This window comes from Aptenodytes patagonicus, chromosome Z (assembly GCF_965638725.1).
Source record: "Aptenodytes patagonicus chromosome Z, bAptPat1.pri.cur, whole genome shotgun sequence".
Lineage (NCBI taxonomy): Eukaryota > Metazoa > Chordata > Aves > Sphenisciformes > Spheniscidae > Aptenodytes > Aptenodytes patagonicus.
In genome coordinates this window covers 12,181,009-12,202,735 of record NC_134982.1, presented here as the reverse complement: position 1 = coordinate 12,202,735, position 21,727 = coordinate 12,181,009, and the positions used below count along the sequence as shown (strand labels likewise).

Sequence of the window (21,727 nt, the reverse complement as noted above, 5' to 3'; positions counted from 1 at the left end):
GTCCCAGGAGGGAGAATAACCCTGTGGGCTAGAGTGGGGGAACTGAGCCTCTGACTTCTTTATAGTGGGAGCAGCCCACTGTCCCCCCCAGGAAATGCATGGTATTTCTGCTCTTCCAGGTCCACAGAAAAGAGTGGGTCTGTGCAGGGCACATTCCCTATGTGTGGGGAGGCAGAGCCCTGTCCCCAGTCCCTGTGTCGTGGGGTCAGCGCCATCCCTTTCCTCACCAGCACTGCTCCAGCCTGGTACCCCCGCCTGCCAGGGTGATTGATGGCGTGTGCCAGGGAGGCTGCTGCAGCCGTGGGGAACTGCGCTGTGCAACAGGCCACATTCTTGGGCTTCCCAGGCCGCACATGTCTGTCCCGCTGACAACAGCCCGACAGAATGACAGGAACAGCTTCACGGGCCTCCTGTGAGAGGCATGGAGAGGAGAGACCAGCATCTGCGTGTGGGGATGGCAGGCTGCAGGCTCTGCCCTTCCACCACGATGGCCAGCTGCAGCTGCTCGGATGGTGGTGGGTGCCTTTCCGGCCTGCCCGGGCTTAGCCCCGGTACCTGAAACCTGAGCACCCTGCTGCGCCCACAGCCCAGGGACCAGCTCCTCAGTGGTGTAGGGAGCTGCTCAGGGGAGCAAAGACAGCTCAGCTGGGGCCAGGAGGAGAGCGAACGTTGCCTCTCCCTTTCCCTTGAGTGCACATGAGCAGAGGCCCCCTGAGGGTCATGGCGCTGGCAGCAGAGATGGGGAGTCCTGGTGAGGCGTCTTGCAGAGAGAAGCTCAGGACCACTGCTTGTTCAGGGCTCCTGCTGCTTGTAAGTGACTGGGTTTACATCCAATTAAGTTGTAACGGATAAATTAAAGCCCTGGAGACGGCCCTGACTGTGGAAATTGCTGCTGCAGGATTTACGGTCCCTTCTCTCATCAGAGCTGGTAACTCTACTGTGCTATTTCCACCACACTCTGTTACTGTCTGGCACAGCAGCATTGAGCTGAGACATGTCTAAAGGTCCCTAGTGCCCCAAATCCCTCCCGTGGTGCAGGCAGGTACACTCTGGGCAGCTGGGTGCAAAGCCAGGCTGGGCTGAGCCTGCAGCAAACCCTAAATTAAGCTCCTCAAGCCCTGGTGAGGAAGAGCGGGAAGGAGGTCTCCCTGGCTGTGCTCTGCTCCTGTAGAGCTCCAGGGGGGAGAGGAGGGGAGCTTTGTCCTCTTTGCCCTTCTCTGTCTGGGCTCTGCACCCTCCCCCTCTCACTGGGAGAAGGCTCAGGGATTAACAAACATCTCCCTGCCTGCTGGGGATTGTGCATCACCCAGGCAGAGCAGGGGCAAGAGCCTTCAAACAGCTCAGAGAGGCTGGTGCTGGAGAGGTGCGGGGGCTGGGAGTGTCCTGTAAGGATCAGGGTACACCATGGCCGTGGGGTGGCCAGGCTGCGTGCAGGGCAGTGAGGCTGGGGGGCTTCTATGCGGAAAGCCTGGTGCTTGCTGCACCCCCACCTCTATTCCATGCCAGCACCTGCAGCACCGGGTCCTTGCAGCACAGCTCTGGTTGGGATCAGCCAACAGCAGCCCACCCTGACCAAAGGCTTGCCCTGCTCAGAGCCCTGAAGCCAGAACTGGAGCAGTCCCCTCCTCTGCACCCATGTGCGAGAGCCCATCCATACCTGAGGCTTCTTCTCTGCAAACACTCAGGAAAATCAATGCCTGCTGCTGCAGGGGGTCCAGGGACAGCTGTGGGGAGTGAGTGTGTGAAGCTGTGCTGGAGCACGCACAAGGCTTCATTGCAGGAGGGTTTTCCAGCCTGGAGGGGCTGTGCAGACCCAGAGGTGAGCAGGACAAGGAGCATCGACTGACTCAAATGACTCGCCTTGGTGCTTTCTCCCAGAATGAGGGTGCAGCCTCTTGGTCCCAGGTGTCCTCTCTCCTCCTGTCCCCTGACAACCTCTGTTCTTTTCCCACATTACCACACATCACCCAGCAGATCCCCGCACCTGCCTGTGTCCTGCATGTTCCCCAGCTCCCTGCTTATGAGAGGGCTGGTCCCTGACAAACATCTCCCTCTTCTGCCCCATAGGAAACAGGAGAGAGGGGCACAGCAGGGTCTGTTGTAACCCGCTAGGAGGCCTGGCCAGTGTGAGGAGCCCAGAGTACATGGGAAAAGGTCCCAGTCCCAGTGATTCATGTGCAGCCTGGTTATGCCCAACAGCTCACAGTACAGGTGGTGCAGCAGGACCACATTTCCCAGTGCGCTGTGTGTTGCTGAGCTCCACGAGCGCAGGGCCGTGCATGCTCTGTACCCAGCACCATGGCTGCAAGCTGCAGCAGCCCACGTCCAGCTGCGAGCAGGGACTGGTAAGGTCACCGCTGTGCAGGCACGTTGCTGCCCTCCTGTTCCCTCCCTGACACTCGAGCTGCAAGGCCAGTGTGGGGCTGTCTGCAGCAGGACGGCTGCAAATATTTGTTGTGTCATTAATTTTCTACGAGCAGAGTCAGCACAGCACCTGGCAGCACTTGCTTACTGCCTCCTGTTATCTCCTGTCGATGCTTCCCATGCATGGGTGCCAGTACCGTGACATCTGTGGAGGCAGCATTCGCATCCCATCCCTATCTCTTAGTGGTGGGCAGTGATTTCAGCTCCCTGCTCTGCTTCTCCTCAGACAAGCCCCAGTGCCCCTGTCAGGGTGCACAACAGGGTGGCAGGGGACTGAACAGCCGATGCCTGAACCCAGCTGAGTGTGTGCCTGCTGGAAGCCCTGTGGGCTGTGAATTTGAAAACATTGAGAATACTGATAAAACAAAACCAACCACCACCTCCGAAAAGGAGGGACAGGCAGCTCTGGCTGTGCCTGCACCACCTGTGACTCATGCAGGTAACAGGGCTACTCCTTGTCCTCTTGACCTGGCCCTGGGAAATGGGGCTCTCAGCAGCTCCACACTCATCCCAGGAGGCTGTGCCAGCCTTGCTCCATCTCCTGCCTCTTGCCAGGCTATTATTAATACTCCCCAACTACGGCACAGCGTCCCTGAAGTGCTTGTGGTTCTGCCAGACGTAAGCCAGGAGCAGAGATGCCAAGAACCTGGTCTGGCTGCAGTGGTGGGCTGAGTGGGACCACATCAGAGCAGGTCCAGGATTGGCCTCAGCTGAGCTGGTGGGAGCAGCCCTGTGACCCATGGCACCAGCTGCAGGAGAGCAGGGCAGGGAGCAGGGCTGAAAGTGCTCAGTGGGTCTTGGCCTATCGCTTTGGGGAACAACCTTGACCTGTGGTTCATCACTGCCCTTTGATCTGCACGGCTTGACATTGCTGCAGGGAGGAACTCAGAAGCAGCACAGCAATGTGGAGGGAAAGGCTGGTAAGGGCATGCATAGCTCAGCATAGTGCCTGCCAGAGACCCTACAGAACAAACCCACATGCAGAGTCCACCCCAGAGACCCTACATTAACAAACCAACATCCTCAGCCTTGCCCTGGCTTCCTTGACAAACCCAGAGCTGACAAAGGGAAAACCTTCTGGAGGAAAGCAATGCATCAGGCTGGAGAACCATTTCCCTGTGAGCTCTGAGCTTCTGTTTGGGAAGGGCACATCCCACCCCAGCCACAGCAGCACAGGTGAGAGAGATACTCCCAGTCCCTTCTGCTCTCCTGCCCCAAGTAGAGACTGTGGAGCCCTGCTTATTCTCCCAGATGCCCGAGCAAGAGGTAGGTGCTGCAAGGGGCTCCCCACCCTTGAGCCAGCGGTCACTCAGGCTACACCTCTCTGAGTAACGCCTCGGCCTGAGCATGGTCCTGTAATTGTCCACACCACTCAGCTGCCTGACACAGTTTTGGCCTGTGCTAAATAGGACAGGTTCAAGGGAGGTCATGGGCCAGGGTCATTCCCAGGAGAAAACATGGACACAGCCAACTCCAGGAGAGATGAGCCGTGTGCCTGTCCTCCTGCAGCTGCTGCCTTCCCCTTCGGCTTCCCCTCTCTGTGCCAGGGCAGAGGAGCAGGGTGATGGTGCTGGTCTCTGGATGTCCATGGGAGCCTTTTGCCTGGAGGTCACCCATGCCACAGCCATGTGTGGACAGTGATGCTCTGTCCAGGTGTCGGAGGGGCTGGAAAGCGGAGCATCAGCTCTCCATGCACCAGCAAGATCAGGAGCTCCCTGTGACTGGGGGCACTTCCCAGCCCTTTCCCTTGTCCCCAAGCCCTGTCTAGACCCTGTCCAGGCAGGGCAGGCTGAGGCAGCACAGGCTGGAGCATGGCCCAGTGTGGGGAGGGAATGCAGCTGCCCTGTGTTCGGTGTGGAAGTCGCCATCGTGCCACTGCTTGCAGCCAGTTCAATCACAGCTCTTTTTTGCTTCTCCCAGCTGTTGAAAATCTCATTAGGTTTAGAGAGCTCCGTGAGCAGTGCTGCCAGCCTCTCCCATCTCCTGCCCTCTCCCATGAGTCAAGGCACCACGACCTCCAAGGAAATGCATCAGCACGCTCCATGGGGCCTGGGCAAAAAAACCTTCCCACACCCTGGCGTATGTGGACAGGTCTGGCACAGACAAGGTGTGCCAGGGTCCGCCATGAAGACAAGGGTAAGGAAAGGAGGTGTGGTGGTGTTCTACGCGGGGACATCTCTACAACACAACGGAGCGAGGGAGCAGGGCTGTCCACACACAGCAGCCTTCTACGCCACGGTGGGTAAAAAATTAGGAAGGACAGTGGGTCCTACGCAGTTAATGTTTGTGGCAAACATGTGAGGCTGGTGGTCCCAGGCCAGCAGCAGTAGAAGCAAATGATACTTGAGCCAGGGCAAGTGGTGGTAGTGCTGCCTTGACCTGGGATCTCTGCAGGCTACAGTGAAAGGCAGAGCTGAGATGAATGGGGCAGGGCTTTGATCCTGCTGTGCCCTGCATGCTGGAGACCTGTTCCCAGGCAGCACCTGCATGCCACCGCAACACATTAATACCTTTGATTACTGTGGCCTAATTTCTGTCCACCTGTGTCATGGGTGGCTGATCACCCCACCCTGCTGAGCCCTTGCTCTACAGTGGCTGATTGCACCAGCACTGGACAAACTGGTCTCCTGGGGTAATTATAGCCAGGAGAGACCCAGTGCTGCAGGCTGTGGGTGAGCCAAGTGTGTCACCACCAGTCCAGCACCTGGCCTGTAAGTCACACCATGATGCATGGCAAGTCCTTTCTTATGGGACTAAGCATCCACCCTCCCTCCCCACTGTTTCCTGCTTGGGAACCTGCCTCCCCAGCCTGCTTGTCTCATGGCCCTGGGCTCCACGGGATTTCTGCTGGCCAAGGGGGAGCGGGCCAGGCTGAGTGGGGGTTCCCCATGGGAGGTTGTCACATGAGATGGGACCTTCCCTTTGCCCCCAGGTCAGCTGTGGTGCTGCTGTAGGTCTGCTCATGGTCTTCCCCTTGGCTTGATCCTGGGCTGGAAACGCACGTGACTTTATGCATGTATTTATACAACAAAGGGTAGCTGCTCCCTGGGCTCTGGGCACCTTGCCATCCCCACCACTGTCACTGACTTACCAGGACGCAGTGCCCTCCTCCCTCCTTCTCCTCCACCTGCCTAGCCTTTGTGGGGAACCGAGTCACACCACAACAAACCTTGGTCAGAGGCTGAAGACTGGGGGAAGCCAGCAGGCTCCCGGGGATTCTGCAGGGCCACACACTGAGGAAAGGGGTGAGCAGGGGCCCAGCCCAGCCCTCGGCTTTCCGGTGCCCCATGTGTGAGGGAAGCTGCTTTGGGAAGGCACAGCACTCTGCTGATGGCAACCGCACAGCCACAACATGGACAGACATCCTGGGATGGGTCAGGAGGGAGCTGTGCCAGCTCAGGGTCCCCCTGGCAGCAGCGATGCCTCCTCCAAGGCATCATTGGTGCAGTGCCTGGCATGATGATGGGGCTGTGCAGCCCCCAGATGACCAGCTAACACCAACAGCTGTGCCACCTTCCCCCCTCCACTAGGCCACTGGCTCCAGTTCACTGGGGAAACAGCTGCTTGGCTTTTTCTTCCCTATTCATCGGGTTCCTTCTGGGCTCAGGATATTTTGGGCACTTCTCTATTCCCAGCTACCCTGGGTGGCATAGGCGGTTCCTCAGGATTTGCTTTCCTCTGGAAGCTGTACAGGCTGAGAACTGAAAAGGGTAAATGCCAAGCCCTTTATTTAAGACCTGTGTGTGGAAGGAGAGACTCATGACTCCACCAAACACATGCACTCCATCAGCTGCCTATGAAAGAGAGCTGTGACGTGTGGGGCCGGGACATGGGGTTGGGTGGAGCATTTGAACAGGAGCAATGCAGAGAGGCTTGTGCCATGAAGAAAGTGCAGGGTAGAGGGTTTGTCTAGGAGAAAGCGAGCTGCTCCATTCAGGCAGAGAGAGAGAGACCACACGCACAATACGCCGCCTCTGCCAGGGGGCAGATGGGGGGATATGGGTATGAAACACGGTGGCAGAAAGAGCAGGTCAGAAGTATTGATCTTGGTGCAGAGAGCCTGCCCTGAAGGCGGCACCTTCAGGCAGCAGGGTTTGGGGGGAAGCTAGTCTGGCCTGAGATGCTGCTCCAAATCTTACAATTCCCACCTCCTGGGTTTAGCCATGTTCCCTGTCGGAGAACCAGGGTGGGACGTGCTGAAGATGGGAGCGGGAACGGCTGGACCAGATGTGGAACTGCTCAGAGGTCAGAGCTGGAAACCCCATTTCTGAGCACATCTTCCTTAAACCAAAATGCAGCATCCCATGCCCCTCCAGCCTTACTCCACCCTGCTCCCAGCTGCAAACAGCTTATGCCCAATTTCGTGTGCTAAAAATATCTTTCTGTGCGGTCAGCAAGTGCGCAGCCAGATGGGAGAGGGTTGCAGTCTGAGAGCGAAAGGGAGTGGGGGGTGTATTTGGGGTAGGTGTGGGCTGCAGCACAAGGCCAGACGGGCCTGGGCAGGCTGGGTCGGGGGCTGTGAGCTGGCTGGCACTGCAGAGGGACATGCGTCAAGGCGGCAGTGCCAGGGCAGAGAGTCTTGCTTGGCTTGGGTCCATGCTTCTGGGTAGAGGGGCATGGCAGGGGGGGCGTGCACAGATGGACTCAGAAAGCTGGGGAGATGCTCACAGTGTAGAGCAGGCAGCAGGTCCTGCTCCCTCCCCTGGAAGGAGGTTGCTGTAGCAGTCAGAGCAGAGGGAAAGGAGGCACGGTTATCCAGCCCCCAGGGCCTGCCACAGCTCTGCCCAGCACCCAGGAGTGCCCTCCTGGGACCTCTGCACCCTGCGGGGCTGTCCACTGTCACATCTCCGCTCTCAGACCACCTGTCCTGGGGGAGGCCAGACTACAGGCAGACCAGGCAGCTCCATAAGCCGCCTTGGGAGCAGAGATGGCACCCTTGGGTGGCCGGTGCCACAAGAGGGAATCCTTGTCCCGGCTGCTGCTGCCAACTGGGTGACAGCAAAGATGCCACAATGCCACCCCTCTCCCAGGCCAGCACAGCTCCCTGCAGACCTCCAAGATGTTTTGCTAGGCCCAAGGCAGACTGTGATAACCCATCATGACCAGGCTGTCACCCTTGAAGGATGCCTCTGTACCCCAGAACTATTTGGGTTCCCCTTACCCTCCTTCTGCCCATAGGTGTGGGGTTCTCCCCCCAGATCTGCAGGAGATGTGCTGTAGGGGACTGGGACGTCTGGGTTTTATTGTCACCTTGGGGAAGGGGCTGGAGGGTTCCTGAGCTCAGGGTGGCACAGTGCACTGGCCTTTGTCCCCCTGACGGCACTGCAAGATCCCTGTGTGGAAGAAGGTTCAGGGCTGGTGGGGTTGGCAAGGTTGCTGGAGGGGTGAGGAAGACCCCACAGCAGGACTTGGGGCTGGGCTCTAGCCAGGATCCTGGGGGCATTTTCCATCTCTCCCTGCCAGAAGAGCCTCTGGGCTCTGGCAGCGCAGGCTGCAGCCCTGACTGAGGCAGACGCTGTGTCCTGGAGAGGAAGCAGCAGCACGTGGGGAGCCAGCCCCCCAGATCACACGGGGTCATGTGCTGGTGCTGTGCAGGGAGCAGACCCCTGCCTGTCCATCCCAGGGCTGGATCTGACCAGGTTACCCTCCCCAGGCCTGATCCTGACCCACCACATCATGGTGGGTGGTGTGTCATCCCAGCGATGACATCCCAGCCTGGCCTCAGCCTACCCCCGTCGCCACGGCCGTATCGGATGATTTATAGGTATGCCCCACACTGGGCTCCCTCAAGGACAGGTATGGGGCAGGGATGGGGATAAGCCCCAAATGTATTTCTGTTATTTGTGAGGTCTGACACAGGAATAGACTTTACTGTAGGGGGATGTGGTTGATACGTTAACAGTGCTTTCCACAAAGCCTGATCCTCAAAAGCCACAGCTACTTCTCCTTTCCTTGTGGTTTCGTGGATGGTTTTGAGCCCTCAGTGTTCTTCCTTATCAGAAGTAAAACTGATTGCAAATTGCGGGTGGTTTGGGTTTTTCTCTCTTCAGTCTGAAGGTCTGAGTCCTGTTAGTTCATTGACGATTGAACCGGACCTTCAGGAAACAGCCCATCAATCATGTATAGAATGATCAAATCAACTGCCTTGGGGCCTCAGCCCCATTGAGAGGAAGGTATGTGGCTGGCTGGCTTTATGACGTGCAAAGATGTACACATCCACTGTATGCTATAGCAGGAAATCTGTATTAGAAAGCATCTAAGATGTGTTGAGATGGCCCTGTGAGACTTAGTCCTGCTGCAAGGACTAGAGCAGTGTACGGAGAGTAGGCACAGCCCACACGTGATGTGCTCTTGGAAGCGCAGTGAATGGTCTCACGGAGCTGGAGCTCATCACCTCCCGTTGATCATGTCATGCCGAGTTTGGATTCATGAGTTGCTGCGTGACTTGACAGTCCCTCGGAAACCTTCTCTCATTTGAACTCTGCTATGTGGTTCCCAGTGAAGTAAGGCATCATCAATTGAACTAACCGCTCTAATGTTAGACTGTGTGAGAGCTAGGCATATGACAGAGTGTGCTGGCCTTCAGTATTTCTTCAGCATTTTTCTAGTGCATGCTATACACTAAGGCAACAAATCTCAAAAAATGATAAATTTCTAAGGAGGAAGAGGCCAAACACAGATTGCTAGGCGCCAGTGCATTTCAGGATAGGGGAAAAGAAAAGAAATACTCATATCAGCTGCAATAGGAAGCCTCTTGCACCAACATGTGCATTTTTGAAGCTTGGGTGTTTTCTGTCACTGTTTTTGCTTCTTTCATATGGCAAAGAGAGGCAGTGAGAGTGTCTACGTCTAACGCTGGGATTTTATGAGGACATTACCCAGTGAGTGCTGGCTGTGGCCACTCTCCTGGGTGCTTGCACCTTTGCTGGCTGCACAGGGACAAAAAAAGCCTGGTTCCCAATGCCCAGGGAACTGCCAAGGAAACGGAGGACATGACTTAGTGCTGCTGCTCCTCTTGCTGCAAGCTTGCTAGAAGACTTTGCCACATTAATCTCACAACAGCTGTATGTGAGACAGCTGGACTTGATATACTGATGTTACTGAATGGATCTTAGGAGAGACCTAGCTTCCAGAAACCCCTCAGTGTTGCTGCTCTACTGGGGTAATGCAGGCAGATACAAAAAGCACTGTCCTGCGGTACTGAGGGTGGTGGTTCCTGGGAAAGGATCTGCCATGGAGCTCTGGGCCAACTGGTCCCAGCCAGGTGGTGAAGAGCACCTTGGGTGACAGCACCTGTTCCCAAAACACTGATTGTATTGGACCATAGAGCAATCATGCTCCTCTGTCCAGGGAAACAGAGAGAGAGAGGCTGTATAAACCGCAGAGTTGAAAGAGGAGCTGCCCAGGAGAGCTGCAACAGCACAGGGAGGCAGGACTCGTGGAAGCTTGAAGCCGTGCAACAGTGTGTGAGCTGGAAAGGGGCTCAGAGAAGAGCTTGGTGGTGGCGTCTTCAGGGAGAGAAGCCTGGGGGAGTGTAAGCGAGGCAGCTTGGGGTTATGGCTCAAAACGAGGAGCGCCCAGGGAATTCCCTCCCATACCCAAAGACCCTGCCTGACCTAGCCAGGGACAGGAATAAGCCTTCTCCATCCAGCTCCAGGAAGACCCTCTTACTCCCAGTACCGTGTGCACTGTCCATGTCAAGGCGCTTCACATCCTAGAAGGCACTGAGAAAGTGGAGCTCAGAGCAGGATAGCAGGAAAGGTTTGGAGGAGAAGGGAAATGAGCCACGTCTGTCTGGTTCAGGAGCTTGTCAGATCTGGAAGGTCTATTGGTGGGGTTCAACAGCAGGATTGCTGCAGCTGGGTCAGTTCAAGGTAATAAGTAGAGAGATTTCAAGGCAAAAGTGATGCATGATGAGAGCACCCTGGGGTGGGCTTGGGCAGGTGAAGCAGGGGTGTTTTCCTCAATATCCACCACTGGATGTGGAGGGCGAGAGGAGTGAGGCAGACCTGAGAAGGTTTTGGAGGTGTTTGTGGAAGCAGGGCTACGGGGGCCTGAGGTAGCCGGCGAAAAGGCTGGATGGAGGCACCCAGGAGACCCCATCAAGCCTGGACCTGCTGCTTGAGGGCAGATGGGCGAGGAGCAGCCCTGTGGCCGGTGGGATGCTCTCTTTCCAAAGAGGAAGCTTTTTGCACCACATGTGATTTCCCTGTGTGGCTGTTTCATTTCTGTGTCTGCACCTCTCCTGCGCTGGGCTACACAGATACCTTTCCGGAGCGGCTCAGACTGAGTCCTGCCCGGGGACTTTGTGCCAGCATGGCCCTGCGAGGGCTGGCTCTGGCCTTTCTCCTGGTCCTTGCCCCTCTGCTGCTTGCACGGGGACAGACGGACCCAGGTCCCAAGAGGCAGGGGGGAGCCAAGGAAGCAGGTAAGAGTGGGCTGCGCCTCTCTCTTACAGAAAAGGTTTTGCTGCTCCTCTGCCTGCGTATTTGCTACGTGGCTTTACCCCGTTCAGCCCACAGCGGCTGTGTTGGGGAGGGCTGAAGCTGGCGTCTGCATCCGTCATGAGACACTCAGGCTGCCGTCGGGTTGTGGTGGGGTGAAGCTCTGTTTGGGGATGGAGGGCAGCAAACCTCGGTGTGCTGGGAAAGCCTCCATGAGCGTGGGAGCTACAATATGCCTCTGGGGAGTGGGCAGTGTCCCTGGGAGCAGGAGGTGGCTAGTTCTCATCGCACAGTGGGCAGACAAAGCCGGGGTACGTGGCCTTCCTGGGGCAATCGGAGCAGCATCCCTAGTGTTCAGAAAGACGTGGGGAGCTGTGAGATGAATCCCTGTGTTAGCTGGGACGCCTGCTCTCTCCTGTAGTTGCTGGGTTTGGGGGAGATGTAGTTCAGCGGGACTGTTCTTTAACAGCGTTGTTCTGTTCCTTCCCTGTGCCAGGAGGGCTGGGGCACCTCCTGGGTCTCTGCTGGGCTCTTCCTATGGAGAATGTGGGCTTTCCTGCGGAGGCTGTGCGCTGTGCCCTGGAGTTGCCGGTACCCGTCGAGGTGCCCATGGGGCGCAGCAGGAGCGGCTGCTCTTTGCAGTAGGGTCTAGGGGGCCTGAGGTGTGAATCACTCTCTCTGCAGGGAAATGGGAGCAGAAGTGGCTTGCCAAGTCATCGGATGGCTCATGAGTCATGTTTCCCATCGCTGGTGGCTGGAGGGATGCTGCCCTTCCAACAACAGGCAGCCCTCAGCTATGCAGGGCAGGATGGAGCCTCGACTCAGCAGCAGCTCCTGCCCCTCTCTCCCGTTCTGCACAGCCCATCCCTGAGAAGCCCTGTCGATAGTCACGGCTCTCCCCTCCTTGGCCTGAGGGGGGCTGTGATGGGCTCTGAGCGGCTGGGGGAGATTTCTTGGGTCTGTGTCTGCAGAAGAGGTGTGGGGCACCAAACTGAGGTTCTGGCCATTATCCTCTACCACGCTGCTGGCATCTGCAGCACTGAAGGAGGCCGTTGGAGTCTGGATTATGGGTAGCCCAGCAGAGCTGCAGGCAGGGGCAGACCTTGCCTCCACCTGCACCGAGAGGAAAGCCCTGGTGCCATGCCAAGCCCCCGCAAGGGCTTTTGCGGCAGCTGGTGCTCTTCAAGTGTCATCAAGGAGTCATGTCTGCCATAGACGTGTGCTTTTTTCACTTTCTCTTCATGTCCTGTGTCCTTGCTGTTCAGGGATAGCCATCAACGTCTGAATGACCCACATGCATTTTCTAGACCTGACCTAGACATCAAGGGCTTGCGTTACTTGCTGACAGTGCCTATGGCCCAGTTTTGCTGACCTTCCTCTCCCCACTGAGGTCTGCGGGAGACAGCCTCATGCTCCCATTGCTCCCACTTGCTATGTCCCCTCTTGTGCCTTGGCCTTGCCAGCTGTTTCCTCACCGGCTCTTCTTGTTGACTCCTACTCCCTTAGGAGTGTAACCTGCTTGTCACTGTGTCCTCTTGCATTGCAGGTCATTGTCAGCCTCCTGACTGAGCCGGGCTGTGCTCTTACTGCATCCCCCATCCTCCTTCTATGTAAGGGTGTTTCTGCCTAGCCTTTCTGATTGTAGAGCATCTCGGGGACAGCCAGCCTTTGGGACCTGTTTCCTGACAAGTACCAACAGGAAAAAAACATTCCTCCCCACAGGTGGAAACTTGCTCTTTGAAGTGTGGTTCATTTTCCCGCAGCAGAGGGATTTCCTCCCCGATGGCTGGTGTCCCTGGTCAAACGCTTGGTGCTGGGTGGGTAGCCTGGACCCTGCTGGGGTGGGAAGGATCCTGGATGTCACCCTGGGGCAGGAGTGTGAGGGCGTGTGCGCTGCTTCAGGGGGGTTTAATGATGGGAGGGGGCAAGGTGCGTGCCAGGGATGCATAACCGGGCTCGGACCGAGTCAAGGGTTTCAGGTCTGTCAAGGCTTTTGGCTGTCACGGGGAAGTGTGTGCTCTGAGGGCACTGGGACGGATCCAGCGGCGGGGGAAGCAGTTTCCTGTCTGGCCAACACCGGTGGTCTCAAAGGATGGGGGTGGTGGCCACCACTGTCCTTTGCAGCGGAGGGCCAGGGTGCAGGGTTGAGATGATGGCTGCTAGCAGATAAGGGAAGTGTGGTGATGCCCCTGTTGCAGCGTAAGGGAGTGCAGCCCCACGAGTGCTGGCTGGCAGGAAGCGGGCAGTTGTAGAGATGCGTGTGGCTGAAGAGAGGTGTTTCATCCTAATTTAGGGGAGGCCACCTCCTACCCGATGCCTCGTCATGGGCTCAGTTTGCACTGGGTGAGCAAGTCTGGGTGACACGCCTGCCAGGGCAGGGCAAGGCAGGCTCCTTTTGGGTGAAGTGCACAGGAAAGGCTGGGTGCCTGGAGTGGGGTGTGAGCTTTGTGGTCAGTGCTGTGAACGCAGATGTGGAGGTCTGAGGGCAGGCTGTTGGTGCTGGCAGCTGCCTCGTGGGGCCAAGTTGGGAGGGTGTGCAATGGCAGCAGAGGCCCACTGGGTGTGTTGCGCTGCCACAGCCCCTGTCTTTGTGGGAGAGAGCGCAGGAGAGAGCAGCATCCACCGGGCTGCTGGCTCCCGCCGGCTGGGACCCCTCTGCAGCGCGTGGGTGGGCAGGAGGGCCTGCGGGTAACCCTCCTGCACTGCACCTGAGGGTGCAAGGAGGGTTAATACACCTGGGGTCTGGGGCCTCATCCGGGGAGGTGCTCATCTCTGCCGCCCCTCTCAAGTGAGGGGGACCAGCACCCCTCAGGACGGGGCCTCGTCACCCCCGAGGACGCTGCCGGAGCCCAGTGATCCTCAGGGCTCTCCCTCGTGGCCTTTGCACACAGGAAGATGTAACGCTCCCTCCGACTGGGACCCCAAGCTGCAGTTTAGCCCGAACCAGAGCAGCTATGCCTTGAATGATTTGGTGCAGCTGAGCTGTGCTGGGAAGCATGTGCCGTAGCTGGAGGGGTTCAGCCTGAGGCTTTGGCACTTTGCGCTGCTTCAGAGCCCCATGTGTCCCTGGGAAGCGTCTCTGGGGTTTGGGTGAGCTCTGGTGGGGGAGGCTCTCCCTGCTGCACTGCTCAGCTGGGCATGAGAGGGGCCAGGAAAATGGGGTCTCAAGCACCCCATGGGTGGGTGGAACCCAGGGGAGGCTTGGGAGTCCTGGAGAGAGGGTGATGAAAAGCCCTGTGCCCCTGAACAGTGCCTGGGCACACGGTGGGAGTAGAGGGACTCGTGTGTGACAGGGTGAGTGGTCAGAGTCATGGGGAGGAGAGAGCTGTCCCAAACCTCCTCTTCTGCAAGCTAAATAAGCCATATTCCCTCAGCCTCTCCTTGTATCCCTATCCTGTTAGGATAGAAACCTCATCTTTTCAGCAGTTTTGGGACTCACAGATACCCTGGCAAAGTCAGGGATGGGCCTTGTCAGAGCCACCAGTTGTGCCTGGTGACTGCAGGGTTCCCTGACATCCTTTACAAGGGTCAGCTCTAGCTGAGCTTGGGCTTTCCTAGCTCCATCTCTGCATGCACAGGCAGTGCTTCTCTTATTCCTCTGCAGCCTCTCCTTCCACCTCCTATATAGTGCCTCTTGTGCTGCAGCTCAGTTCCCGCTTTAGCCAAGCTGGTCCCTGAGCAGTTTAAAACAGACTTTGTCCATTTTCTCCCCTGGGGAGGTGGGCACACTTGCAGCATGGTGTCACCCTTACTCGGTCTCTCTCCTGGTCCTGATTCATAGGCTCCAAAGAGGCCCTCGCCTGCTGCCTGTTCCACAGAAAAGCTCTAAACAAACAAGCCAGCTCCAACCACTAGCATGCCACTGCCCTGCTAGGGTGATGTATTGGAGCTGCAGACTCACAGTAGTCCCCTTCCCAGCATGCTGACGCCTGCCCCACCTCTGCCAGCATCCCAGTGAGACACAGGCTCCACTTTGCCACAGAGCAGAGCAGAGGATATATGGATATAACGAAGAGCTTGCAAAGAGCTCTTGCCCTGCCCTCCAATGCCTGACCAGTCCCTGTCCCCGAGAAGGACTCTCACACTTTGGCCCTGATAGGAAAGTGCCCAAAACCCCAGTGGGATAAAAGAGTCCAGTTTGCACCGAGCAAAAAAAACAACCAAATGACTGAATGAAGAACTCCTGCTGACCTGCCCCAGAGATCTCAAGCCATCCTTCCCCAAGGTCAAATGTGCAAGGGAATTGCTACCAGTGAGTTCTGGAAAACCAGTCTACAGAGATGCCTGGTGGGGCAGGAGCAGCACAGGTGCCTGGACGATCATTGAGAGGGCCGTAGAGTGTAGTGGTAAGTGAGGCAGCAGCAGCTCTCCCATGTCCCCTCTCTACCTTCACCCTCGATAGCCGGCTGTGACGTTGCCCAGCTGAGCTGCAGGCACGCCACAGTCCCTCCTTGGTGCTGTGTTGCCCGTGCAAACTGTTAAAGAGGACAGCCCAGGCAGGAGGCAAGAGACAAGATAGTGCCAGCCGAGCAAGCTGGCAACTCCTGCAGTGGTTCCTGAGCAGTACAGAGGGAGAGCCCCCTCCCAACAAGCCTTGCTGAGGGGTCATGTCCTGGCAGATGGACGTGTCACCTTCCCTCTCCCTCCAGGGGCTGGAGGGATTGCTGGGGATTGCTGATACCCCACCAGCTATCCCTGCCCAACCTTGTCACCTCCCAGTCCAACTAACAGCCACTTTCACCTTTGCCAGAAACGTGCCAAAGGCCCTGGTGGGACTCAAGACTCCGGCTGGCACCAGACCAGGAGAATTACAAGAAGAACGAAGAAGTGATGCTGAGCTGCCCTGAGGGTTTCCAGCCATCCTTCACCAAAATCAAATGTTCGAGTGAAGTCCAGCCCATCAGTCATGGGAAACCTGTATACAGAGAAGTTTGGCATGGAAGGGACAGCAGAGGTGGCTGGATCCGCATTTGGTCCAATGTGGAGTGCGTTGGTAAGGGAGGCATCAGGACCTGTCCTGGCTGCCCTGCTCTGCCCCAAACTGAATGACTGGTGATACCCCACCTCCCACCCCTGACGCAGCTTGTCACCTCCCAGCCCAACTAACAACCACTTTCACCTCTGCCAGAAACGTGCCAAAGGCCCTGGTGGGACTCAGGACTCCGGCTGGCACCAGACCAGGAGAATTACAAGAAGAACGAAGAAGTGATGCTGAGCTGCCCTGAGGGTTTCCAGCCGTCCTTCACCCACGTCAAATGTTTGGGGGAAGTCCAGCCCACAGGCAACAGGAAACCTGTATACAGAGACCCATGGTTGGGAAGGGACAGCAGAGGTGGCTGGATCCGCATTCGGTCCAACGTGGAGTGCATTGGTAAGGGAGGCATCAGGATCTGTCCTGGCTGCCCCGCTTTGCCCTTCCTGAGCAGGGGAAGGCAGGCTGTGCCTGCGCAGGAGGTTTCAGTGCACAGGAGGTTTGGGGCTCTCTGCCTGCCTGGGGAAATGGTAGGTGCTGCTGAAGGCCGTGTCGAGGCAGCCCCTGAGCCTGCCCTGTGTTTGTCCCGGGGCTCCAGGGGAGCCTCTGCGGGGAGGGGTCTGGTGCCAGCCTCAGTCCCTGAGGGTCCTGGCAGGAGGGGACTGTGGGATCAGGGTGGGGGGCAGTGACCAGAGGTGCCCAGGCCAGGCCAGGGCAGAGTGCTGGGCGTGCAGGGCTCCAGCCTGCTATTCATGGGTGGGTGGGAGGTTCCTGGTGGAGGTGTGTGTGTGCCATGGGTCTCCCTGAGGGCTTCTGGAAACAGCGTGTGCACAAGGGAGAGAAGCTCAAGCGCTGGGTGTGGCACAGCGATGTGTAGTGGAGCTTGTGTTGGTGTGGGAAGCCCTGTACAACATGCTGAAGGTCAGGAATGAGCTGTCCTCTGGTGCTGCCCGACTCTCCGCATGCCCCGTGACCCCTCTGGCTGGGCCACAGGGGTGAAGGCAGCTGTGAGCTCGGGGAGCGTGGGGACATGGGTGGTAGGGGAAAGGGATGCTTCTCCTGTGGATCCTTGAGCAGGGCCTGTGGGGCAGCTCCACACATGGCCCGGGCTTTCAGGGTGTCCTGTACAGTCCCCTTGTAGACTTAAAGTTGCATGTTACCAGGCTCAACTGAGGGGGCTGTGAGGCCCCAGAGCCAAATTCTGAGCTTTCCATCCCTATGCAGCTTTGAGCGTTGCACGGTGCCTCTGGTCCCTGGAGCTACAGCTCCTCCTGGCTTTTCCCGGGAGGCCTGGGGGGAGCAGCGCGGGGCCCTTCTTGTCCTCAGCCCCTTGCTGAGGACGTGGTACGGGAGGGCTGCTCTATATGGTGTCCTGCAGCTCCATCCCTCGCCCTACCATGCCAGGGAAGGGGATCCCCTGCTCCATCCCCTGGCATGCCCTGCGGGGCCAACCTCTGCCCTGCTAACTCCTTCCCATCTTGTTGGTGCAGAGAAATGTGAGAAGCCCCAGTGGGACCCCAGGTTTATCTTTGACCAAGAACGGTGGACCTTCAACCCAAATGAAGTGGTAAAGATGAGATGCCCTGAGGGACACTGGCCTCCCCCCATGGAGATCAAATGCGTGAAGCTGAACCCAAGGGAAGGCTCCACGATTCCTCGCAGCGGCTGGGTTGTGAGGAACAGCACAGGCCGCTGGCACCCTATGGAGGGGAACCTGACTTGTGTGGGTAAGTGATCAAACCAGCCACTCTCCCAGTGCTCTCAGTCCATTCTCCCCAGGCAGGGAGAGCAGTGCTGCCTGTGTCCCACAGCGTTAGTGCCCCGTGCTCGGGGTGGTCAGGGCATGGTGTGGGCATTCACTCCAGAGAAAACTGCTGCTGATGCATGCCAGGTTTGACTCCGTGCTGTTGGCAGCTGGGGCACCCTGCACAGTGCTGAGGGGGACAAGTCCTCACCACTGTGCATAGGGTGCCAGGCAGCGTGCCCAGACCAGTCAGATGGGTCTGCCTGGAGAAGAGCACGAGAGTCCAGGGGCAGGAGGGCAGGCCCCTGGTCTGGCTGCTGGGTTTGTTGGCTAAGTCATTGCTGGTATGAAAGGGATCAGTCACTGGATCAGTGGCTAGCCCCAGGGTTGGCAGCTACAGAGAGGCCACAAGTGCTTGCTCTTACCCTCCCACAGTCACTGCAGCACCCAGAGTACCCCTGGGAATAGTTGAGGGCCAGAGGAAGGTGCAGGCAGTGCCTGAGTGTAGTGTGGGAGAAGGCGGGATGGTCTTGTCCACACTGTGCTGGGGACAGGCTAGCGAGGGAACAGTGGGGATGGCGGAGGTTGGCTGCAAGGCTGGGAGGGCAAGGGAAGGAAGTGACCCTCTTGCAATGTTTCCTTCGCAGATATCCTCCAGGTTGTCTCCGAGACCTTGGAGATTTCCAGCACCAGCATCAAACTGAACTGGACCTGCAGGCTCCCTGAAGTCTGCCAACACATTTGGGCCAGGTGCCGGCTGGAAGAGCATTCCTCCCCTCCCTGTGAGGCTGAGGAGGTGAAGGGAGAGGAGAGACTACATGGCTGGAAGGGAACATTCACCTGTCCCTCTCTGCAGCCCTTCACTGTCTACAGTGTCACCATCTCCCTGCCGCCCAGCACGATCCTGTACACACGGCTCCTCAGGACAAAGGAAACGGGTATGTTTACATGAAATGTAAAGATGCCCTTCGCCTGGCAGCTCGGCCTGAACATCCGCTCCCTGCAGTGATGGTCCTGGGATTGTGGCTGTTTGGAGTCTGTGGAGCTCTGGGAAAGGGGCTGTGCAGGGCCCTGGAGCATGGCACGTCCCCTCCTCACTCTCCCCTTCCTTACCACACCATTGCTGCTGCTGCGGCACATGAAGCCTTTGTGAGGCACAAATCCTCACTGGCCTCATGCGTGACCCCGTCCTCCTGTGCTTCCAGTGCCGGACAAACCAGAGAAGCTGTGGCTGGATCCCAGCACGGGGTCCCTCCGGTGGAAGGCGCTGCCCTCCTGCAAAGGGGAGATCATCGGATACCAGGTACCAGGGGACCACGGACTCCCCGTGATCCCCCTCACCTTGCCAGGCGCCTCCCTGCCTGGAGCTCTGTGCAGGCAGCCTGGGGAGAGGTGTGAGCCCTCCTCAGCCAGGGCCCACCAGCTCTACACTGCTGGTGTTTCTGGTGTGGTCAGCTCCCCTCCTGTCCTCAGCCAGCAGTATCAGCCCCTCTCTGCAGAGCTGCCCTGAGCAGGAGTGGGAGGTCGGTGCTGCTCCCCACCAGCTCTGTGTCCTTCCTCTAGCTGAACATCACAGCCAGGAGAGCGCATGATGGCAGCTTCCTTGAATTCAAGCAGGTATTGGTGAACCAGTCTGTCACTCAGTACATGCCATCTCATCAGATGCCTGGAAGCAAATACACGGTGACAGTGCAGGGCCTCACGGCGGCTGGTGCTGGGGCTGCGTCACTGCTGGAATTTCGAAGCTACGTCTCGGGTAATGGTTGTTCTGCCCTGGATCTGGCTGAGGTGGCCTCCCTGGGAGCAAGCGCTGAGCCTGGAACAGCTTCCAGAGCTGTGTGTGTACCCATGCCATCCCCACCAAGACAGATGCAGGGAGCGTGGTCACCCTGAGAGCCCGCCTCAGCAGTGGGCCACAGGGCTGGGTGAGTCCTGCTTCAAGGGCGTGCATCGCCTGGTCCCCAGAGCAGCTGCATCGCTTCAGCCCCTCTTTGTGCATGCGAGAGCAGAGCTGGCCCCTCTAGTCTTCCACTGGAGACGATGATACCCACCCCTGCATTCGGGTGCATGGGGGCTCAAGGTCAGACAGTGCTGGCTCTGTGTGTCCTCTTGCTGTGCACAGGCTGGTTGAGCGGGCTTCCCGACCCTCCAGTTGTGTATGGCAGATGGGACAAGTCCCCGTGCTCCAGAGCCTCCCTCTGCCCTGCCCTGCCCAGCATATGTGAGGGCAAGGGGAGGCTGTGCCTTGCTGCCTGTCCCTGCAGCAGCCAGGACAGCCAAGCCTGGACACACATGTCTACACACATGCACACACCCAATGCCAAGGTCGGGGCCATCGCTGGCACATGGTCCAGGCTGTGGCACCCACTTCTGGCTGCTTGTTAGTTGTAGGACAGCCTCTGGGCCCGTGGCCTGGGTTGGCAGTCATGGTGGTGCTGGTGGTGCTGGTGGTGCTGGTCCTCCTGTCTGCAGGGATCCTGTGCTTTGTGCTGTCCAGGTGAGTAGGCAGGAGACTTGGAGTTGCTGCTCTGCCCCAGGCCACGCTGTGCTGTGGGGTTGGAGAGGGGTTTCCTCCAGCTGCTCCCACCCTTCGGGTACAGAGGATGCAGCTGGCTGGTCCTACCATAGCTCGGCTGTAGGGCTCCTGTCTGGGGCTCATGAGCATTTTCCTCAGGGCTGGGCAGGGACCGTGTGTGCTAAGAGACGCCCTCCCTTGCTGCTGTTGCTGCTACCACTGCTGCTGTCCCCCAGGGTGTTGATGGGCAATGCCTGCAAGCTCGTGAGAGGCCCAGAGGGAGGGTGTGCAGAGCCGTCCATGCCTCTGCTGCTGGGTTCAGCAGGGCCCTGGGGCACGTCAGCCTCTCCCCTGACTCAGGACTGCCCTTTGTTTTCCCAGGAGAAGGAAGGCCTTACCCAGCAAAGCCAAGGAGGACCATTACACAGGTAGGGTCCCCATCACAGAGACGGCTGTAGGGCTGGGGTTAGAGCTGGGAGGGGAGCAAGTCTATTCCAGGAGAGCCTGTTGCCATCCTGTGGTGGCTGCAGGCAGCCCAGCTGGCTCTGGCTGACCTGCCAGAGCAGTGTGTCCCACATGTGCTATCCCCAGCCGAGAGCCTCCTCCCACTGCCTCCTCCAGCAGCTTCTGGCCGGGGTCCCCTCGCCGTGCCAGTGAGGGTTGGGAGCTGCCCCTCATGCTCACCCTGCCCGGGGGAGGCAGGGCCTCTGCCCAGCCCTGCTGCCCTGCCGGTGTGTGTCCCAGGGTGCCCTGCAGCCCCCAGTGCTGCTGTCTGCCTGGGTCTGCCCTGCTCCTTCTCCCACAGCCCCTGGGTCCTTCAAGCTGTTTCTGTCATTCCCCTAGAGCTCCAGCCCTATGAGAACTCGGATAATTACTGCGTGATCAAGGAGACTTTTCTGGCAGATGAGGCTGCAGGTAGGAGATGGATTGCCCTGCCTGTGTTCCCACAGCTGGCAGAGAGAGGGTGGAGAGTGGCAGCTGTGATGGCGTGAGCTCTGCACGCTGCCAAGGGCACGCAGCAGCCTCTGCCCTGGGTGCCCTTGGTCTCTGCAGGTAAAGGTGGCCAGGCTGGAGAGCTGTTGCCCCAGCCCCTGCCTGTCCTGGAGTCCTCAGGAGACAGTCAGAGCAGTGAGGGAGAGGAGAAGATGGGGTGGACGTCCGAGGCTCAGTGCTGATGGCAATTCCCGGAGCCCCTTCTCGAGGCTTGGTCCTCCACCACTGGAAGCAGGACTTCATATAGCTTGTGCTGGGTTACTGCTCCCCCTCAAATTTGCTCCCTCATCAAGCTCCAGCATCCTCTGTCACAGAGCAGGAGCAGCCCAAGGCCTGGGACGACCTGCTGGACGTGTTCTGGTAGTCCTCCAGTGCTGTGGCAAAGCCGTCTCACCTGCGTCCTGGTGCCTGCAACTGTCCTCTGAGACCGAAGCAGCACACAGGTTCCCTCTTTCCCTGCTTTGTATCCCCATATCCACCTAGACCCCGGCCTCTGCTTGAGTTTGGCCCAACCGCGCTGCCCTGGCAGCTGTGCTGCTGTGTCCAACCAACCAATAAACTGTTGTGGTTTGCAGGGGCTTCCTGCCCCACGACAGCTCCCACCTTGTTGTGGTTCCTCCCTGTTTTGTGCGTGA

The 21,727-nt window shown here is 58.2% G+C and overlaps 1 protein-coding gene across 1 annotated transcript; it reads left to right on the top strand.

Annotated features, from left to right (window-relative positions):
- Positions 1-10,740: 10,740 nt before the first annotated feature.
- LOC143172928 (uncharacterized) lies at positions 10,741-21,456 on the top strand. Its single transcript, XM_076362820.1, has 9 exons — positions 10,741-10,852; positions 15,619-15,861; positions 18,232-18,522; positions 18,790-18,887; positions 19,148-19,340; positions 19,970-20,081; positions 20,481-20,527; positions 20,943-21,014; positions 21,386-21,456. Exons 1-9 carry the CDS (start codon positions 10,741-10,743, stop codon positions 21,454-21,456), a joined length of 1,239 nt encoding a protein of 412 aa, XP_076218935.1.
- The last annotated feature ends 271 nt before the right edge of the window (positions 21,457-21,727 follow it).